The 18,671-nt window shown below is 46.6% G+C and overlaps 1 protein-coding gene across 1 annotated transcript in view; it reads left to right on the plus strand.

The window, feature by feature from the left end:
* Dock2 (dedicator of cytokinesis 2) overlaps nt 1–18,671 on the plus strand; it is a 398,899-nt gene that overhangs the window by 53,007 nt on the left and 327,221 nt on the right. The window contains exons 10-19 of the mRNA XM_050138695.1: nt 3,157–3,292; nt 4,681–4,756; nt 5,550–5,626; nt 6,122–6,247; nt 7,831–7,955; nt 12,469–12,567; nt 15,954–16,026; nt 16,146–16,249; nt 18,041–18,224; nt 18,346–18,443. Of these exons, the coding sequence (XP_049994652.1) occupies nt 3,157–3,292; nt 4,681–4,756; nt 5,550–5,626; nt 6,122–6,247; nt 7,831–7,955; nt 12,469–12,567; nt 15,954–16,026; nt 16,146–16,249; nt 18,041–18,224; nt 18,346–18,443 (1,098 nt within the window). The remainder of the gene's footprint in view (nt 1–3,156; nt 3,293–4,680; nt 4,757–5,549; nt 5,627–6,121; nt 6,248–7,830; nt 7,956–12,468; nt 12,568–15,953; nt 16,027–16,145; nt 16,250–18,040; nt 18,225–18,345; nt 18,444–18,671) is intronic.

The raw sequence follows: 18,671 nt of genomic DNA on the forward strand, positions 1-18,671 counted from the left end.
CAGCTGATGAGGCCTCTGCTTTCAGGTCCACTCATGGGGGTCCTGAAAGAATAATAAATTATTAATAATAATTGACATAAAATTCATTAATTTTTATTAGTTTTATTTAAAAATGCTTATACTTTGGTCTTACAAAATTCCAGTATTTGGGAGGGAAGCAGAACAATATAACTTAGAATCAGCATTACCTGCTATAATAACCAGGGGCATTAGCATGCCTTCTCTCCCTACTCTCCTTTCCTGAAGCTTTAGAGTGCAAGAAAGTAGAAAAAACATAAAATAAAATTTTATTAAAATATAATAAATAATAAATAAATGAGTAAAGACACCGTAGCAATGTCAGAAAGCAATCCAAATAGCAACGGTAGTTAAAACAGGGCGGCACAATGGTGTATGACTGCGAACCACTTTCCACTGGGTGTCACGGTGATGTTGACTGAAGTTGGGCATGAGATACGACCTGGCAGCTGTGGCACTAGTTGGCCTTCTTTCTCTACCCTCTGTATGTTTGCCCTCTCTCTGGTCTCCTGTTTGGGGTCAGGATGGTGGCTCCTTGGGCCTGAGAAGTCGACATAAGGGTCTGGCTCAATGCCAATGTCTCCTCTATCGGCTCCCTAAGAGTTTGCCCTCTTTGGTCTGCCGTATGGAAATGGGGTGTATCGTGAGGCCCCTGATGCATTAGCCCAGTCTGGAGCTGCAGGAAAGAGGACTAGGAAGGGAAAGGCGTGCTAATGCGCATGTTGTTGTAGCAGGAGATGCTTTTTAAGTTCTATTGCTTGTCTTTTCACCAAATGTTGAAATTTTGTAAGACCAGAGTAGAGGTGACTGGGGTGGGAACAGCCTCAGACTGGAGCCTACATTCTCAATAAGGATTTCTTGTTTACATGCCAGGCCAAGAATTCTACCTGGGCTACAAAGCATGCGCTCAGGCAATTTGCTGTAGTATATGGAGCATTGAGATTCTCTAGGGCCAAGGTTCCTCCCAAACAGTTCTTAAAGAACTGTATTTTCCTTTGAGGACAAGTGACATCTTTTCATAGGGTGTGGGGAGAGGGGATGATGTCTCAGAACCTTGGTGCTGCATGTATCTAGCATATTAGTCTGCCAGCGCTGCTGTAATGAAACTTCATAGATTGGCTGGGTTAACAGACATTTGTTTTCTCTGAGTTCTGGAGACTAGATATCTGGCGATAATGTGTTGGCAGGGTTGCTTTGTCTGAGGGCAATCTTTGGTTTGCAGTCAACACCCTTCTTCCTTTTTCATGGTCATGTGTGCATGTGAACTTGTGTGAGTGCATGCGTGTGTGCATGTGTGCCTCCTAGTCTCTGCTTGCGAAAACAGATATTATATTGGATCAACCCACTCTGATGACCTTGTCTTAACCACATTCTATCTGCAAAGGCAGCTTTCTGAAGGCTGTCAGGCTCTGAGGTGCTGGGGTGAGGACTTCAGCACAGGTGTATGTTGGCAGAAACCTTTCCGGTGTCAAGGCCTCTATGGCTCCTGAATGTCTCACAAAGACAGAAGTCAAAATATTTAAAAAATAGATTAAAAAAATCTTGACATGGAGAACAAGTAATTAAGAATGGGGTTCACTATAAATGACTGAGGACAGAGATGTTAATCATGGAGAGAACTTGATTATACAGAGGAATAAGAGGCAGGCATTTGGGTAGAGGTGTGCTGAGAAAGAAAGATCCACAGAGAGATAGAGAGTATTGTACATCTCCAGAGCAATAAAGCAATCTATGTGGATAAAAATAGAGAAACTAGTGAGGAATCAGCTGGCGAGGACAGCTGGGTGTATTATGTCTAGCCCTTTCATGTCAGCTTGGAAAGATGAGTGCTAATGCGGTAGGAAACAGGGAGTTGTTGGGGGATGAGAAATTTAAAAAAAAATCAGCATGGCTTCCAAAGATGAGTTCCCAGGAAGTTCTAGAATGGAGCCGTTGAAGGAGTCCTGCAGGTCCTTGGGGTCAGGCAGGGGGCAGGCACAGCAAGGCTTCCTCAGGTTGCTATTGCACTTCTCCTTCTCTTCTCCCTGACTGTCAGGGTGATCCCAGTGATGGAGGGACCATTGTCCACTCTGCCAGATGGTAAAAGGAGAGCCCTTCATGACTCAGGGCTTTCGGGAACAATCTAGAAGATAGGTGCTTGATTCTGCAGGGAAGCAAGATAGCTGGAAACTCCGACCTTACAGAGTAACATTTGGGGCAGAATTCCTCCTTTTGTAGAAAAATTCAGGTTTTTCTTTGAAGGCCGTAAACATGGCCCACAGATGTTATGGAAGAGAACCTCATTCACTAAAGTCAACTGAGGAGGTTCGTACCTTCATAGCAATGTTGAGACTAGTGTTTGACCAGCTGTACATTGTAGCTTGGCCAAATAGGCACATGAAATTTAACTAGCCCAGTTCCTTGTAGGTAGATGTGGGCCATATCAGGGGCCTGTCTTATACCCAGAGACTCTCTTCTCTGCGTCCCCTTCTTCTCACACCAACCACAGTGAGAGGCTGGGGCTGGCTGCTCTGCCTGTTCCTGGATGAGCTGGTAGCTTGTCCCCGGTGCATATGTTCACAAGAGAATTAACTCAGACGGTAAGCTGCTCCCCAGCAAGGGTAGGCCCAGGGTTGACTCTCTAAGCTGACATAATAGCATGTCTTTTTTTTTTTTTTTTTCTGCCCCAGCTCTTTCTGGCTGGCAGGGAGCCTGATGAAGATGGGGCACCTAAATACATACACTGCGGTAGAATGCTGAGATGGTCAGGGCAATGCCTCTGCAATGCTGCTCCAGTTACTAAACTCCATCCCAGAGTCACCAAGGACCAAAGTCATGACAAGGGCCAAGGTCATGATCCAGAGGAAGTGTTCTTACAGGGGAAAGTGGGATGCAAAAGTAGCAGCATCTTTGAGGTGCTTGATAGCACTGCGAGGGGTCAGACGAGATGGTGCAGAGACGCATCTCTAGAGTCTCAGCTGGGCCTTGATTTCCTTGCCTGCCCAAAGGGTGTGGTGATTTCAGTTTCCGCCTTTCCTACGACCGATGGTGACGCTACAATGCTAGCCACACTCCTTAGAAATGACCATTGCTTTGTTCCTATTTTACCGGTTTTCATTAAACACACGATTGAAACTGCTTACTTTTCTCTCCTTATAGGATCTTGGAAACAAAGACCTCAACAGGGATAAGATTTACTTGATTTGCCAAATAGTCCGAATTGGGAAGATGGATCTTAAGGATACTAATATAAAGAAGTGCACCCAGGGGCTGAGGAGGCCCTTTGGGGTGGCAGGTGATGACTGATGTCTGCCCTTGAATTTTATTAGAGCACACGTTTTTATGTGGCTGAATTTTAAAGATTATTCCTACCCCTCCACCCCTGCAAACTCTGGGCCCAGCAGCCTTTAATAACTACATTTGTGGCGGCTAACTGAAGTCACTGGTGACTGAGTCCAGATTTATGATAAGCTCAGCGAATAATGCGGGCCTAAGGTCTGGCCCAGGGCACCCAGGAGCGTGGCACAGTCTGAGCAGTTGGCGCCTCAGCTCCCTAGCGCTTGTGAAAAAGGACGAACAATACGGTCTGGATCTAATTATGGGGAGCAAATCATTGTGGAAAAAAAACATATCCAGGAGAGGAAATGCAGTTACACAGAGTGAGTCATACCATCCGTCTGAATTCCAGATGAGAACGGACATTCAGAGAAGGAGGGCACTGCGGGGTCCTTGTGGGCTGCCGGAGCACATAGCTCCGCCTTTCCCCTGGCACTAGCTGTGAGCATGCCCAAAGCTTCGTCATTCCTGCCCTACTTTTGTGGTTTATGTGCTATTTGGCTATTAGTGGAAGACGCTATTATTTACTTAATATATTTTCTTTTTTATTGAACTCACTTTATTCCACTAAAGTATATTTTTCTCAAAAGACAATTGAAATACCTGCGACATGGCGATTGGGTATGCCAGTATTTTTCTTATTATTAAAAGATAAATTTGGGGGGCTGGAGAGATGGGTAAGTGGTTAGGAGTGCTTGCTACTCTACCAGAGGACCAGAGTTCAGTTCCCAGCAGCCACATCCAACAGCTCACAGTCGTCTATAACTCCAGCTCCAGGGTAGCTGGTGCCTTCAGACCTCTACACACATTCCTCTACACATGTACATTAACACACCAATACATCCGTATGGATAAATGCTAAGATGAATATTTTGAAAAAAAATATAAGTTTTAAATCAGGAACCCTTTCCAATTCCTGCATCTCATCCATTTGTCACTTTGAGAGACTCTTTCGTCTGCCATCACATGTCCCCTGGCTTTCCGGTCATCCCTGGTACATTTGCATATTGGCTATGAAGTCAGTTGGCGAGACTCAAGGGTTCCACAATTCTGTGTACATGCCATGCACATGGTCATGAAAAGAGGGTGTTTCATTGGATGCTCAGATCCTACAGAGAGTCCCTGTCCATGGGTTGTGTGGGTACAGACGAGACTCGGTATACACATCCAACAAGAACCTTGCTACCCAACTCTGTTGTTGCCACCCGTCAAACCATCTCCTTTGCCCTCTACTACACCCTGGGGCCCTCCCTCCAATGTTCCTTCCCTTCTCTCCTGACGTATAATCCGCCCCTCTCACCACCTCTGCTTGACTTAACTATTCGCGCATTTCCTTTATCTTTCTAGTTATGGACATCACTGACATCATCAAGGGCAAAGCAGAGAGTGATGAGGAAAAGCAACATTTTATTCCCTTTCACCCGTAAGTCAGTCCTGTGTCTCTCCAAGTTGCCCATCCCAGTCTCTCTCCAGCCCTAGTTCCTGATCCTTAGTAACGGGGTAGGTGGGCAGGGCCTCCCAAGAGAGAGCATCCTGGACCTGCTACTGAACCAGGGACTTTACCGCAGCACTGGGGAAGAGTGCCAGGCTTGGGGGTGAAGTGGTGGACACGGTCAATGTGACCTGCTTTCCTGGAGCTTAGACTTCACATGGGCAATTAAGTAGATAATCAACCAAAGCTTAAGGCCTTAATTATGAGTGTACCAGGGGCCAAGGAGCTGTGAAGGAGCAGCCCGCTGGGAGCGCCTCCATGGAAGCCACATGTATATCTGTGACGGGAGAAGCAGGGACAGCAAGGAAGGTCATTATCTTTTACTTGCTTGAAAATGACTCCACCTTGAGAGTAATGTCAGGATTAAGCACCCCCAAAGATCTCCAGGTAACTGTGCCAGTGACCATAGTCAAGGTGAGTGATTAGGTCTATTGAAGCAGCTGAAGTTCTTGTCACCTTTCAGAGGAGACATTCATGACAAAGACTTGGGGATCTTTTCTGTGGCATAAATGCCTGCTACCTGTGGCATTCCTTGGTTTCTCTCAGGTCTCAGAGCCGCTGTTTGAGAGGAGGGCGTTGTGTTTTCCGAGCTGCCACAGGCAGGCTGACTTTGCACCTAAGTTGTGCTGGGGTGCTTGCCCCCTGTGGCAATGCGGGACGGGACACGAGATGAAAACCTCATGGGGGCACCACGTAACCGTTTGTGCTCTTTTCTCCTTTCTAGGGTCTCTGCTGAGAATGATTTCCTTCATAGTCTTCTGAGCAAAGTCATAGCCTCCAAGGGAGACAGTGGAGGACAAGGTATGCAGTTATCATTCAGTGTACAAGTATGCTGTATTTACTGCAGCCCAGGAGCCTCTGATTCGTCAGTAAATAGACCCGGACAGCATGGTGGGAAACCTAAGAGCGTGGGTCCATAGCAACACAGACCGCCCACTGCAGTATAGGATGGGCATTTGCTTCACACCTAACGACAAAAGGAGCCGCTAGCTCCTATGTGTCTGACACTTTGAAGTTACACATTTGATCTCATCTTTCTCCAAATCCTTGAGACAGATGGCTGGTGTCCTATCTGCTTTAAGAAGACCTGCACTCATAATTACCTGGGGGTGATTATCAGAGGTTGATACTGCCATAACCAACTATGCTACCAACACAGCCCCTGGGGCTTGGTTGCTGCCTACTTGAATGTATCTGTTATCTTAGAGTCTCCTGCAGGAGGCCTGGGGGAGGGGTGGGGAGAGGGCAGGGAGACTGCCATAGAGATGGGTGTTCACGGTGAGGGTTCCCTTCTAGGCCTGTGGGTGACCATGAAGATGCTGGTGGGAGACATCATTCAGATACGCAAAGACTATCCGCACTTAGTGGACAGGACCACTGTGGTGGCCCGGAAGCTGGGCTTCCCAGAGATCATCATGCCAGGTGGGACACGGCTGCAGTGAGCTGCCTCGGGGAAGGGACAGCAGCAGGGGTGAGGGGTCCAGCTTGTTTCATTCATTGTCTCCTTGAGAGTCGACCGCTTTTACTTTATTTCTCTGCCTGAACAAAAGCAATTATTTTTATTTTTAAAGGAATCTAATTTTACATACTAATCCCAGTTCCTTTTCCCACTCTCCTTACTCTCTCCCCATCCTATCTCTCCATCCACTCCTCAGAGAAGGCGAGGCCCCCCATGGGGAGTCAACAAAGTCTGTCACATCTCTTGAGTCAGGATCAAGGCCCTCCCCCCTGTATCTAGGCTGAACAAGGTATCCCTCCATAAGGAATGGACTCCAAAGAGCCAGTTCATGCACTAGGGATAAATACTGGTTCCACTGCTAGTGGCCCCACAAACTGCCCAAGCCACACAACTGTCACCTGCATTCAGAGGGCCTAGTTGGGTCTTATGCAGGCTCCCCAGCTGTCAGTCAAGAGTCAGTGAGCTCCCACTAGCTCGGGTCAGCTGTTTCTGTGGGTTTCCCCATCATGGTCTTGGTCCCTTTGCTCCTAATATTGCTTCTCCCTCTCTATGACAACTTTTTCATCTGCAGAAACGTCTCTGCATGCTCCAAGTAAACACAAATATGGAAATAGACAGACATACACTCTCTCCCACCCATACTTTACAGACGACACAAGCTTTATTTAATAGGCGTTTTATGGAGCTATGCGACTTGCTTTGCCATTCAGCAACTCAGCATGGATGGCATCTTTATTTTACTCCACATAGAGCGATGCCATTCTGTCTGGCGATGGGGTATTGTCACTCTCTTGAATTTTTATAGTACATTTTATTATCTGGGGGACCCGTGCGTGTAGTAATATGTTTAAATAGCATAGAGGTGGCCAGTGGTTCAGAGTCTCCTCAAGTCTTTCGGTGGTGCAGCTCTAACCAGTACTATTAATACATTTATCTCAAAAGGGAGGTCCTGTATTGGCACTCTTTTGATATGACCGTCTGGACTTTATTCTTAGATTTCAACTTGCATCACCCGCTCTGACTGATCCTTTATTCTCCTGTAGTTGAATGGTGGCCCAAGGTGGGGCCTGTCCTGTGATTTACTCGTAACTGTTGTACATAACTGAAATCTCTCTCAGTTTCTTCTTTACACTTCCTTCCTGGAAACCCTATGCTTCTTGACCTCTGCCCTCAGGCTCTGCATACAGGGGAAATCGCTGAACCCTACTTTTGGGCAATGAAAGGGCCTATGGATATACAGCACTCTGTGGGCCAAGATCACTTTGCTTGGTGCTTCCCTTCGCTTCCCAGAAGGTGTCACTAGAGGATGGAAATTAAATGATTTTAACAGAGACAACATGGCCAGTCTTGACCACCCTCCCTCACTTTCTGCTGCCGATTTTTCTAGCACTCCTATTTTCGCTACCTAGCTTTCCATCCCTCCTGTCAGGTTCCAAAATACCCTTTCTCAACTGCCCTGATTTTAATTATGAATGGTACTTCCTCCTCCTCCTCCACTCAACCTCTGTGTCTGAATCTAACTGCTGTCTTCTTTCTCCATCCTCAGGGGATGTCAGGAATGACATCTACATCACGCTCTTACAAGGTGACTTTGACAAGTACAACAAGACCACACAGCGGAACGTGGAAGTGATTATGTGTGTGTGCACAGAAGATGGCAAAGTACTACCTGTAAGGGACACCAGCGCTCTGAGTGACAGGACCCCCCGATCTAGGGGACCGATCATAAACATCTGCTCTCTGAAGGATCAGAGCTTTAGGGAAGATGATGGGTCACACAATCAACCTGAACCTTGTAGCTTGTTTAGCGCCCTAAGGTCTAATAAGATCTCGTGTCGGTCTTTCATCTAAGCGTTCGTCAATGTGTATCTCCACATCTTTGTGTGTGCATGTGCGCATGTGTGTGCATTTGTGTGTGTGTGTGCTTTAGCACTTGTTTATAGGTATTTTTTGCAGTTAAAATGTTTTCACTGAAACTCAAGCTAGTTTATTCAGGCAAAATCTATGGTTAAGATCAATACAGAGCCCTGGGCTGGCGTGGAGGCTCAGAATGTCTTCAAAGCAGACATTCTCAGCACTTAATCCAACTCCCCAGCTCTCAGCCAGAAATTTGGGTGGAAAGTCTTACTCGCAAATTGGTCTCCAGAGGGCTAGCAGCATGCATTCGAGAAGGCAAAGCACATGGTTATATTTACACAGCATATGTCCTGTACAATCTTTGTCATGTGTGTTTATATCTATTTGCTTATGTTTCCTTTAAGGTTGTCAGCAGTTGTGTCCAGTGTGTGGGAGGGTTTTGCTTCTGAATTCTTCCTCTCCGAACGCTTAGCTGAAAATGAGATCAGCTCTCAGCAGAAGTTACAGCGTGGGCAAGCATCCCTCCTAGGCCACCTATAGGGAATCAAATAGCAAAGTAACAGGGAGTCCTAGCCCCAGGGCCTGGAGCTCAGGCCTGGTGCTGGCACCCTCTGCCTAAACATGACTAACACCCCGAGAACGATAGTCCCTGTATCAGGCTGAGTAGTGACATGAAGCCCATTATCACCTCAAGTTTACAAAGGGAGAACAGAAACTCATGTGGAGAAAAACAGGCCTTAGTTACTGCAGTTTACAGGGGCAGGGATGGGGATTTACCTTAGTCTCCTCACTACAGAGCCAATGCATTAAGAAGGTTCTCCAAGTTATTTCCAACCTCAAATCGAGGCTTCTAGCTGTTTCAACAAAACCCTGGGGAGACTCAGTATCCGTTTTCAATGTAAAGAATGTTTTGCAACTGTCCTTTTGTTCTTGAAACCACCACAGTTAATTAATATCTGCTTGAGAAGAACCCTAGCATCCGCCTCATCCCTCCTTTGTTGGATGCTAACACTTTTCTGAAAAATAAAACAGGCGAGACACAAGGCTTGAAAGAACACAAAGGAAAACAGGAGGATCTTATCTGAAAGGAAAATTTGCATTTTGTGAACGTATAGATCCTTGCTTTAAAGTTATTTTTGCTCAGTTACCCATCCAGAGAGATTTTAAACTCCAGCCTCATTGCTAAGATATTGACATGACTTGCCTTCCATACTGGCAAAGGACAAATTAGAAGACACAGTTCACAGGTAAACTAACATCTTGCCTTGTGTCTGATCTATTCTTCTGCATACCCTTGCCACTCTTTAAGACAGACCTGGGGTGACAGACACACTTACTGAAGACAAGCATGTGTGGCAATCCGGGGTCTGAAGAGGAAGGGTAGCTGCCTGGCATGCTGATGGGGGAGTTCAGTTTCCGACATTAGTATAGTTATGGGGGAGTTCGTTGACTGCCTATTGAAAATTGCTGGGGGAGCCGGTGGGAGGCTTTCCTTTCCTTATTTGCAGACATGAATATTACTGCCTAATTAAATGTCATGCAGCACATTCAAATGCCCCCGAGCTGTCTTGGTGGCTTCCTGTGGAAATGGTCCCTCTGAAGATGGTTATTTCTCTTCAGCCATCTTTGGCAGAACAGACCCAGTAGGCAGTGTGTGAGGCATACCCCAGCCCCCCATCTGGGGTCTCAAGGACCTTGCTTAGGTGGGAGGATAGCAGAAAAGCTAATGGGAGGGTGGGCTCTAGGGTCATAAATCCAGGCTTCAAATACCTATTATCCCTGTGATCTTAGATAGGGTCTTTTATCCTCAGAAACAGGAGGTATAATCTCTTCCTGTGAGGCCACGAGATAAACACAAGATCAGATACAGTAAATGGTCTCACTCAACTTCAGGTAACACAAGAGCAGTATGCAGAGATGGCTGATGGGGGTGAGGGAAGCTTTAGGAGGGAACTGAGGGTGTCAAGAGGTAACCCAGCTTGACGATAGTTCCCAGAGACGCTGCCAGGCCAAGCAGGTAGAGAGGTAGGGGACAATGTGACAACGGAGGGAAGACTGTGACTGTGGGACCAGGCAGCCAAGCTCAGAGCCCGAAACATACTACATTAGCAAAAGGACTTGGACTGATCCTGCATCCAAGAGTCCAGAGTCAGCCCCGAATGGGGCCAGTGGTGGCACCTTACTCCTGTGAATATCAGATGAGGTAATCTCCTTAATAGGTGCCCGCTACTTTGGTCATTATTAATAGAAAGGCACAGTGAGCACCGGTTCTGGTTTCACCTGTGGGTGTTAATTGGCACTGTCCCATGGTGTGGCCTTGTCATCAGATAGCACGTTGCTTTCTCACAAGATTCCTGTGACGAAATCTGAGCACGTGATAGGGCCCTGGATTCTCCTGAGGAGACAGCTCTTTCCAAGGTCAAGTCTGCACCAAAGCCTCCAGGCTTCCTGATGCCCACTTGGGTTTTCAGCTGACGTTGTTGACACTAGCTGGGGGCCCTTGTCATTAGATGAGGGTCATGGGAATGGACAACACGAAGAAGAAAACCTTCTTGAGACATATACACTTGTGTGTCATCCCTAAAAAGGGACTCAGGGCCTAGTCAGAGTGTTTTCTTTCTTTAAATTTTTTTTTTTTTTAAAAATCATTCATTGAGATTTTCACATACGAATACAATGTGACCTGATTAGATCTACCCCATCTGTCTCCCATCAACTCCTCCTAGATGCTAGGATAAACTCCTCTATATTACATCACCCTCCAAGCTCCATGCACGCCTAACGTTTTTAACCACGGCGTTAAATTTGGTTTGATGCTGCAGAGCTATCCATTGAAGCACAGGCAACCTACCTGGGGCAGTGTCCTTGAAGAAGTGCCCTCACCCAGTAGCTGTCACTTGGCAAAAGCTCTTTAGCCACAGAAGGACTTTGTGAGTCCTCCCTAGGGTGCTCCCTTGACACTTGGAATATTTATTTCGGTCTCTGAAGGATGGAGCGTGTGATCAGGACAGTGTTCACCATTCTCAGAATAGCAGCAAGACCTTTGTTTCTGGCCTTAGGACGTAAAGATTCGCCATCAAGTTAGTTTTGTGATATCCCGTTGTCTTCTGTGAGGCAGTTTCTATTTCACCAGAGAAATAGATATGTTTTCAGACTTTATAGGCTGCGGGAGAGTCACTGAGGCTACAGAAACAGTGAGCCCATAAATGTCATCAGTATAAATCTTTCTCGGCTAGAAGGCGGGCCAGCTGTTAAAGAAGGAACGCTACACAGGGGCTAGTGGCTCTGGGGTGGTGTTCCAACTCTGCCGCTCAGGGCCTCAGTCTACCCAGCTCTGGAGTGGTTCTAACAGAAGAGACCATCAGAGTGAGGTTTGAATTGGGTTGGGTGGCATGTAGTAAGGACTTGACATGGTGTTAGACACAGAGTCCTCCCTAGGGTGTGGAAACCTTTGGGAAGCACGTTTCCGCTTACTGCTTCCGAAAGCAATGAACAGATATCGTCTGCCAACAAGCATGGGTCTGTGTTCCCTCTACCCAGGATGCTCTCCTCCATTACCCGCACAAAGCCAGCTTAGGATGCTTGACTGTCTTCGCCTTCAAAGAAACTTTCCTGATTCCTCGGCTGCACATAAAAGTCCTTCCTGTAATCTGTCTGTCTGTCTATCCATCTACTGTCATGTCCTGTTGTCAAAATGACTGGTGAACTTGCCTGAGCTCTTCCCCTCAAATTTCACCTCAAGTCCATTCCTCTGGAGCTTAGCCTAGGTGTGGCCCCAGAGAATGCTCTTCTGTGCTTCTCTGACTCACCCTCCCTCAGCCTCTCACCCCAGACTTGTTCTCCAGATCAGTGTCTCTCTGAAGCTGCTACCATCACCCAGTGCCCAGTAAGAACCCATCCACTGTGGGGTATTAGCTTTGGGAGTCCATCAGAAGGGGGTTACTGTGTGAAAATGTTATGGCCATTTATTCTCGGGCAAGAGATAGGTGTAGCAAAACCTACAGCATGCAGTAACTCCAAGGCTGGTTATGCTTACCATTTACAACAGAGCTGCCATGCCCGTGCCTGGCGGGCTCCAGTGCCTTTCAGAAGAGAAGTAATAGAATTTATGTAGTTAAGCAGCTGTCACTTCCAGGCTGAGGATGACAGTGTAGAAATCCGTAATGTAGAAGGGCTGTCAGGATAGAAGCCTGGCAGAAGGGTTAGCAGAGGCGAGGCTGTTCTGTGATCCTAAGATTAGCCTTGGCCTTGGTGCCAAAACTGCCCAAGCTTAGATAATGGCAACGCTACAGTTTTTTTTTTCTCTCCATTTTTTTGTTTCGGTCAGAATGCAATTTGTGTGGGAGCTGGGGACAAGCCCATGAACGAGTATCACTCAGTGGTGTACTATCAAGTCAAACAGCCACGTTGGATAGAAACAGTCAAGGTAATAATGACATTAACAGTAACAATGGCAGTAAGTATATACTTTGTTTCACAAGTAAGTCGGGCAGAGTGTTAAGTGTGTTATTGAAGTGATTCACTTATTGCTTACAACTGGCCTGTGAGTTTGAAAGCTGTTTTCCTCACTTTACAGATGAGGAGCCTGGCAAAGAACAAATTATCATCTTACCCACAATCACTGTCACTGTGTGATCAAGTTAGGGTTGCAACCTGAGCAGGCAGCACCCAGGGTTCATGCTCTTCTCCGCTAACAGAGATATGAGCGGTTGGATTGTGGCCATTAGCAGTCTGTCTCCCCTTTAGGAGTTAAGTCTTGCAAGTAGAACAAGATCCTTCGGGGCCCAGAGCTCGTACTCCAGCTCTGTCATCCCTTCACCAGATGTCAATCAAACACTCAATGCACTGTTTGGTTTTTGTATTTTTTTTGAGGGTTTGTTGCTGTTTTTTTTTTTTTTTCTCTTTTTAGACAGGGATTTTATGTAACTGTTGTGCCTGTCCTGGAACTTGCTCTGTAGACCAGGCTGACCTCGACCTCAGAGATCTGCCTGTCTCTGCCTCCCGAGTGCTGGGAAGTGGCATAACTGTGTAGAAGAAATGATTTGAAGCACACAGAAAGCTCCGTAAGGGAGTATGCATCCAGTCAACACGACTCATTCTTGACTGGCTTAGATGATGAGAGGCGGTCTTATGGAATCCAAACTAGACATGACATTTCTTCAAGGGTCAACTCCCCATCACATGGCAGTTGAACTCAGCGTTCCAGGCACCTTCATGCCTGCTCCCTTGTTCTAGTTGGTTTTCTGTTGCTATGATAAATGCCAGGACAAAGGCAACTAGAGGAGGGTGGGCTTTGCTTCACCTACCCTTCCAGATCACAAGCTATCAGTGACGAAGTAAGGGGAGCAAATCAAGCTAGACTCTGGAAGCAGGAGCCATGGAAGAATGCTACTTACTGGCTGGCTCACTGCATTGTGTTCAGCTAGCTTTCTTATATAGCCAAGGACCACCTGCCTAGGGGATGGGAGTACCCACAGTGGGATGGGCTCTTCCACATCTGTCATCAGTCAAGATAATCTCTCACAGACATGGCCCCAGGCCAATCTGGTTGGGAGAATTCTTCAACTGGGAGTCCTTCTTCTGCGGTGACTGAAGGGTGCGGTCAAGTGACAATACAAGGCTATTGATTTAGTGGTGGAGAAGGAGAGCAAGGATGTAGTGGTTTCAAATGTGTAGCAGTGTGCTCTTCAAAGTCTTTCTCAGACAAGTCTCCCCGTCCCCCAACATTCTGAAGCTACTAAGTGACATTTCATTAAAAAAGTACTCCCTGATTAAATAAATATGAGGGATACTAAGAAACAGGAGCCATGCCTAGGCTTCAGAAGGTGGCTTCTTCATTCCAGGTTCTGATGTGGATTGCTGTAGCACGGCAAAGGGAAGAGAATAGTGCATACCCGAGTCTCACTGGCCAGCAGGCTGGCTCTCCTTTTCACCATAGAACCTTACCTTAGGTATAGAATTCTGTTGAATATACCTTAGCAAGTCTTCATTCTAATCTGGGCAAGTATGAGCTTTGACATGCATACTTTTTAGCAATATGTAAGAATATATATGTTCTCCTTTATGGGATGCCTTGCTCAGTTTTGGAACCAACTGGTCATACTTACTGAAGGGGTATGGAGAGATGGAATGAACTTTATTTAGCTCTGAGTTACAGAAGTCATCATTCGTGAGACTACCTCTAAGGCAACTCTGCAGCCTCTGAAACAGTAACTTAGCATTTGTCTGGTAGCAAGTCCATGGTGGCCCATTAAGTTAGCCACCAGTTCTCTTGATCACTTAGCCTAAGTGGCATTGCCCAATAGACTTCTTATGGATGGTTCTGAGCCCAGCAACCTGCCCTGTTTTATTCAGTAGGGAAGAGTGACAAAGCTCTCAAGCCACCATGAGTCTATCAAGATGACTTTTGTGAATAGCACTTCAGATAGAAGTAGCCGCATGTACAAATTGCCCAGACCATTATAGTAAGCAGAGAGGACCATCTCCATTGGAACAAGACTTAGGAAAAGACTCACTAAACAGTAAAATATGATTAAAACTTCAAATATCTTTGCTAGACATTGGTAGATTCTCTCTTCAGCCTGTGCTCCACCTACTGACTCAAGACAGATGCACGACTCTTAATTTGGCCATGGCTGTTCACACCATGGCTCTTGTGTCGTCATTATGTTCCTGTTTTCCACAAGAGGGCTCTTGGCATGCTGCCTCTGAAAAAGGACCAGGCAAGTTTTGTCCTCTGTGAGCTCTTTTGCACCCTGGTTAGGTTCCTTCTGTGTCAGCCATTGTTACCATAACCATCACCGACATCTGTGAGCAGCATGGGTTTGTTTGGCTAGTACCTTGCATGACTGCAGCTCTTGGTAACCTTTTCCAGTCTTCAAGGAGAGGACAAGAGACTGTAGGTGCTCAGTCTGAAACACAGAAAGAATGGTGGGACCTCCTCTGCCTCAAGTTTTATTTTTTGAAACAGAAATTATCACAGCACACGCCTCTGTTTGTCTTCCAATAGTCACCCACACAGTCCAAGCCTATCATACTCTTGAATACAAGTATGATTCTTGCAGAGAGCCTAGCGTGGCTGTGTTGTCCTGAATTGCCTCCTGAGGCTTAGGAAACAGGGTGCTCAAGAGTCAGGCTGAAAGTACTTCAGTTAAAGGTGCCAGTGGACTGGAGGTGGTTGCGTTGGAGGATGATGCTGAAGTAACTTGTGGGTGATTGTCCTCATGTAGAAAGCGTATCAACCAAAGAGAGAATGAGACTAGAATATCTATCTATCTATCTATCTATCTATCTATCTATCTATCTATCTATCTATCTGATTAAATAGTTAAATAGTTTGAAACACACACACATATATATATATATATATACACACAATTAAAGCATTTTTATTAGTTTACATATGCATGAGCCATCAAGCAAAGCCCCCAAGTCCAGGCACAATTTCCAGGGCTCGCGGGGTATTCAGGAAAAATGTGCACGCTGCAGCTTGCACTGCATCAAATCACATGCTAAAGTTATGTGACTTTTATATCAATTTGGGGAGATTCATTTTTCCTCACTATAATTTATGGACCTCCTTTCATTGGCTGTGGATGCAATTTGCCAAATGGATTACATCTGATACTTTATTTTCTCCTTATAGCCAGTTCTTATGTAATTTATTTACAGCTCATCAGTCTTGATGGATGGGAGGTAAATCAGCACGTACTGTTCCAAGTTAAATGGTCAGGCTGCTGAGGCCGCGAGGGGGGTGGGGCTGGGGTCTGTGCCGCCTACTGCCTCCTGAGCTGTCCCTTTCTGCCTGCGGAGGTGGCTGTGCCCATTGAAGATATGCAGAGGATCCACCTGAGGTTCATGTTTCGTCACCGGTCATCACTAGAATGTGAGTATGCCACTGGTTGACACGCCTGCAGTCCCAATAAAGAGAGGGGGAACAGGGTAGCCGGCTGTCGCTTGGTCTTTCAATTGTTTTCTCTTCTGTCCTCACAATGCTGTATGTAGCTAAGGATAAAGGAGAAAAGAACTTTGCCATGTCCTATGTGAAGCTCATGAGAGAAGACGGCACCACGTTGCATGACGGATACCACGAGCTGGTAGTTCTCAAGGTATGGCGGAGCAGGGCTTGCAGGAAGCAGAGGAGTGGTGGCAGGATGCTTTAGTTGCTAACAGTGGGGACTCCAAACTCACGTTCCCCCAGGGCTCATGAGCTCTGTGACCTTGGACAAAGCCTTAACTTCTCTGGACCTCTGTTTCCTCTTCTTTGAACTATTGGGGAATCCTTATGAGGAAGAAATGAGACATGGCTACAAACAAGACAATGATGAGCAAAGGCCTCCAATGAAGGAAAGGGCTCAGGACTCTTGTCAGAAACAGCTAGAAAACAGACAAGAAACCGTTGAGGAATGCCCAATGGCCCAAGGATATCCAACGGTGCCTGGGCTTTCAACTCCCCACACTGTCCAGCAGGCATCCAGTACGTGAATGTTGGGGTCATATTGGTTACCTCTCTTGCTGTTGTGACAAAATACCTAGCAAAAACACCGAAGAAAGGAAGGCTTATCTGGGCTCGTAAATCCAGAGTAAAATCCATCACGGTGGGGTAGTTGGCCTGGAACTATGTAGACCAGGCTGACCTTGAACTCACAGAGATCTGCTTCTCTCCTAAGAGCTGGGATTAAAGATATACACCATTACAGCTGACAAGTTAACTCAGTCTAGGAATTCCCTCAGAGTCCTCCCAGACGCTTGTCTCCTAAGTGGTCCCAGAGCTGGTCAGGTTAGCAGCTGAGGCTAACCATCACAATCAAACCACAGCAAGCAGTTATGGCGGTGTGTGTGTGTGTGTGTGTGTGTGTGCGTGTGTGTGTGCGTGTGTGTGTGCGTGTGTGTGTGTGTGTGTGTGTGTGTGTTCTTAGATCCTTCCTGCATTGTTTCCCACTGTCAGAACAGAAGGATACATCTATCAGCCCTGGGCTGAAGGCGGAGCATGAAATGGACATAGTTAAGAGATCTGCAAGGCCAGGCCTTCATCTCAGATTTCTCAGCTTCCAGGCTGCAATTGCCCTGATGCCAATGTTGGCAGTTTGCCCTGATGCCCATGTTGGACACAGCCAACATAACCACAACAAACGACCCTTTTCTCTGAGACGCTACCTTTCTCCAAAAGCTCCTTTCTTCTACAGTCTCTGTTTTCTCCTTCATCACATTGGAGTACGGCTTGGCTTGAGAGTCTTTTTTTCCTAACTGTCTGTGAGCTTGGGGTCAGAGGAGCAGTGGCAGCTTTTTTCTTTTTTCCATAATTGCAGCAATCCTAATTTTCCTCATCTGCTAACTGAGATGAGCAAGATATGTTTTGAATGATTATGTGCCTTAAGTGAGGTGAACTGAGGCAGAAAAGGACCGGGTCCAGCTCCTGTTGCAGAATAAGGACACCGTATGGCCTCCTATAATGTCTACCCTTCTGAGAGACCCTCTGACATAGGGGAATAAGAAGGAGGACCCAGAGAGGCCAAAGAATGAATCAAAGGTTTTTGGAATGAAAGAGAAGATCCAGACTTATGGTCTTTGTCATTAATCTCTAGTTTAGAATGGATTGCCTATATTAGGCCAGTGGCCATTTCATCTTTTCTTTTTGTCTCAACAATGTAAGTTGGATTATTTATGGTCCGGGAGTTTCAGTTCTCCTATAACCCTTTGTGTGGTTTGCAGAGCCACCCCTTTTGGTTAATGCAGTTTTGGATTCCTGCCCGTTTTGTGGGAAAACAGCCCTGCCTCCTATGGCGTTTCCGGTGCTTTCCACACTGTTTCAGAACCTCGCATCTCGCAGTGTATGTAATGTGACCACGACAGGGTCTGTGTGGCTTGCCCTAGAGTGGAGACCAAAGCGTTGCTTCTAGGGAGACAGCAAGAAGATGGAAGATGCCAGCGCTTACCTGACGCTACCATCTTATCGACACCACGTGGAAAACAAGGGAGCCACTCTGAGCCGGAGCTCCAGCAGCGTTGGGGGCCTTTCCGACAGCTCCCGGGACGTGTTCTCCATCTGCACCCTCGTGTGCTCCACCAAGCTCACCCAGAACGGTAACGGAGCCCTTGAGAGTTGAGTCTGCGGTGCTTGTGCACACGAGCACAAGGCCCAGGGGAGGCCAAGCGTGGATGGTTTAGCCAGTAGTGATAAATCTTTTTCCGGATTCTTCCCTAGTGGGTTTGCTGGGTTTGCTGAAGTGGCGGATGAAGCCACAACTGCTCCAGGAGAATTTAGAGAAGCTGAAGATCGTGGATGGAGAGGAAGTGGTGAAGGTCAGTGGGACTTTGCTTGGATTCATCCCCTAGTGTCAGAGCTGGAAAGGGCAGGACAAAATGTCCAAGGAGTGGAATAGTCGACTTGACCTCTGATGGCAACATTCTGCTCAGTCCACCTTGAGGAAACTCTGTTGGGAAATCCAGCCAGGCGCTGTATACTGGGCATCAAAAAACCTGCTGAATTAGGCCCTGGAAATAAACCGTCTTGGGTGTGGATCTTAACTC

This window comes from Alexandromys fortis, unplaced genomic scaffold (genome assembly GCF_014885135.2).
Source record: "Alexandromys fortis isolate MF-2015 unplaced genomic scaffold, M_Fortis_MF-2015_v1.1 scaffold_11, whole genome shotgun sequence".
NCBI classification, from domain to species: domain Eukaryota; kingdom Metazoa; phylum Chordata; class Mammalia; order Rodentia; family Cricetidae; genus Alexandromys; species Alexandromys fortis.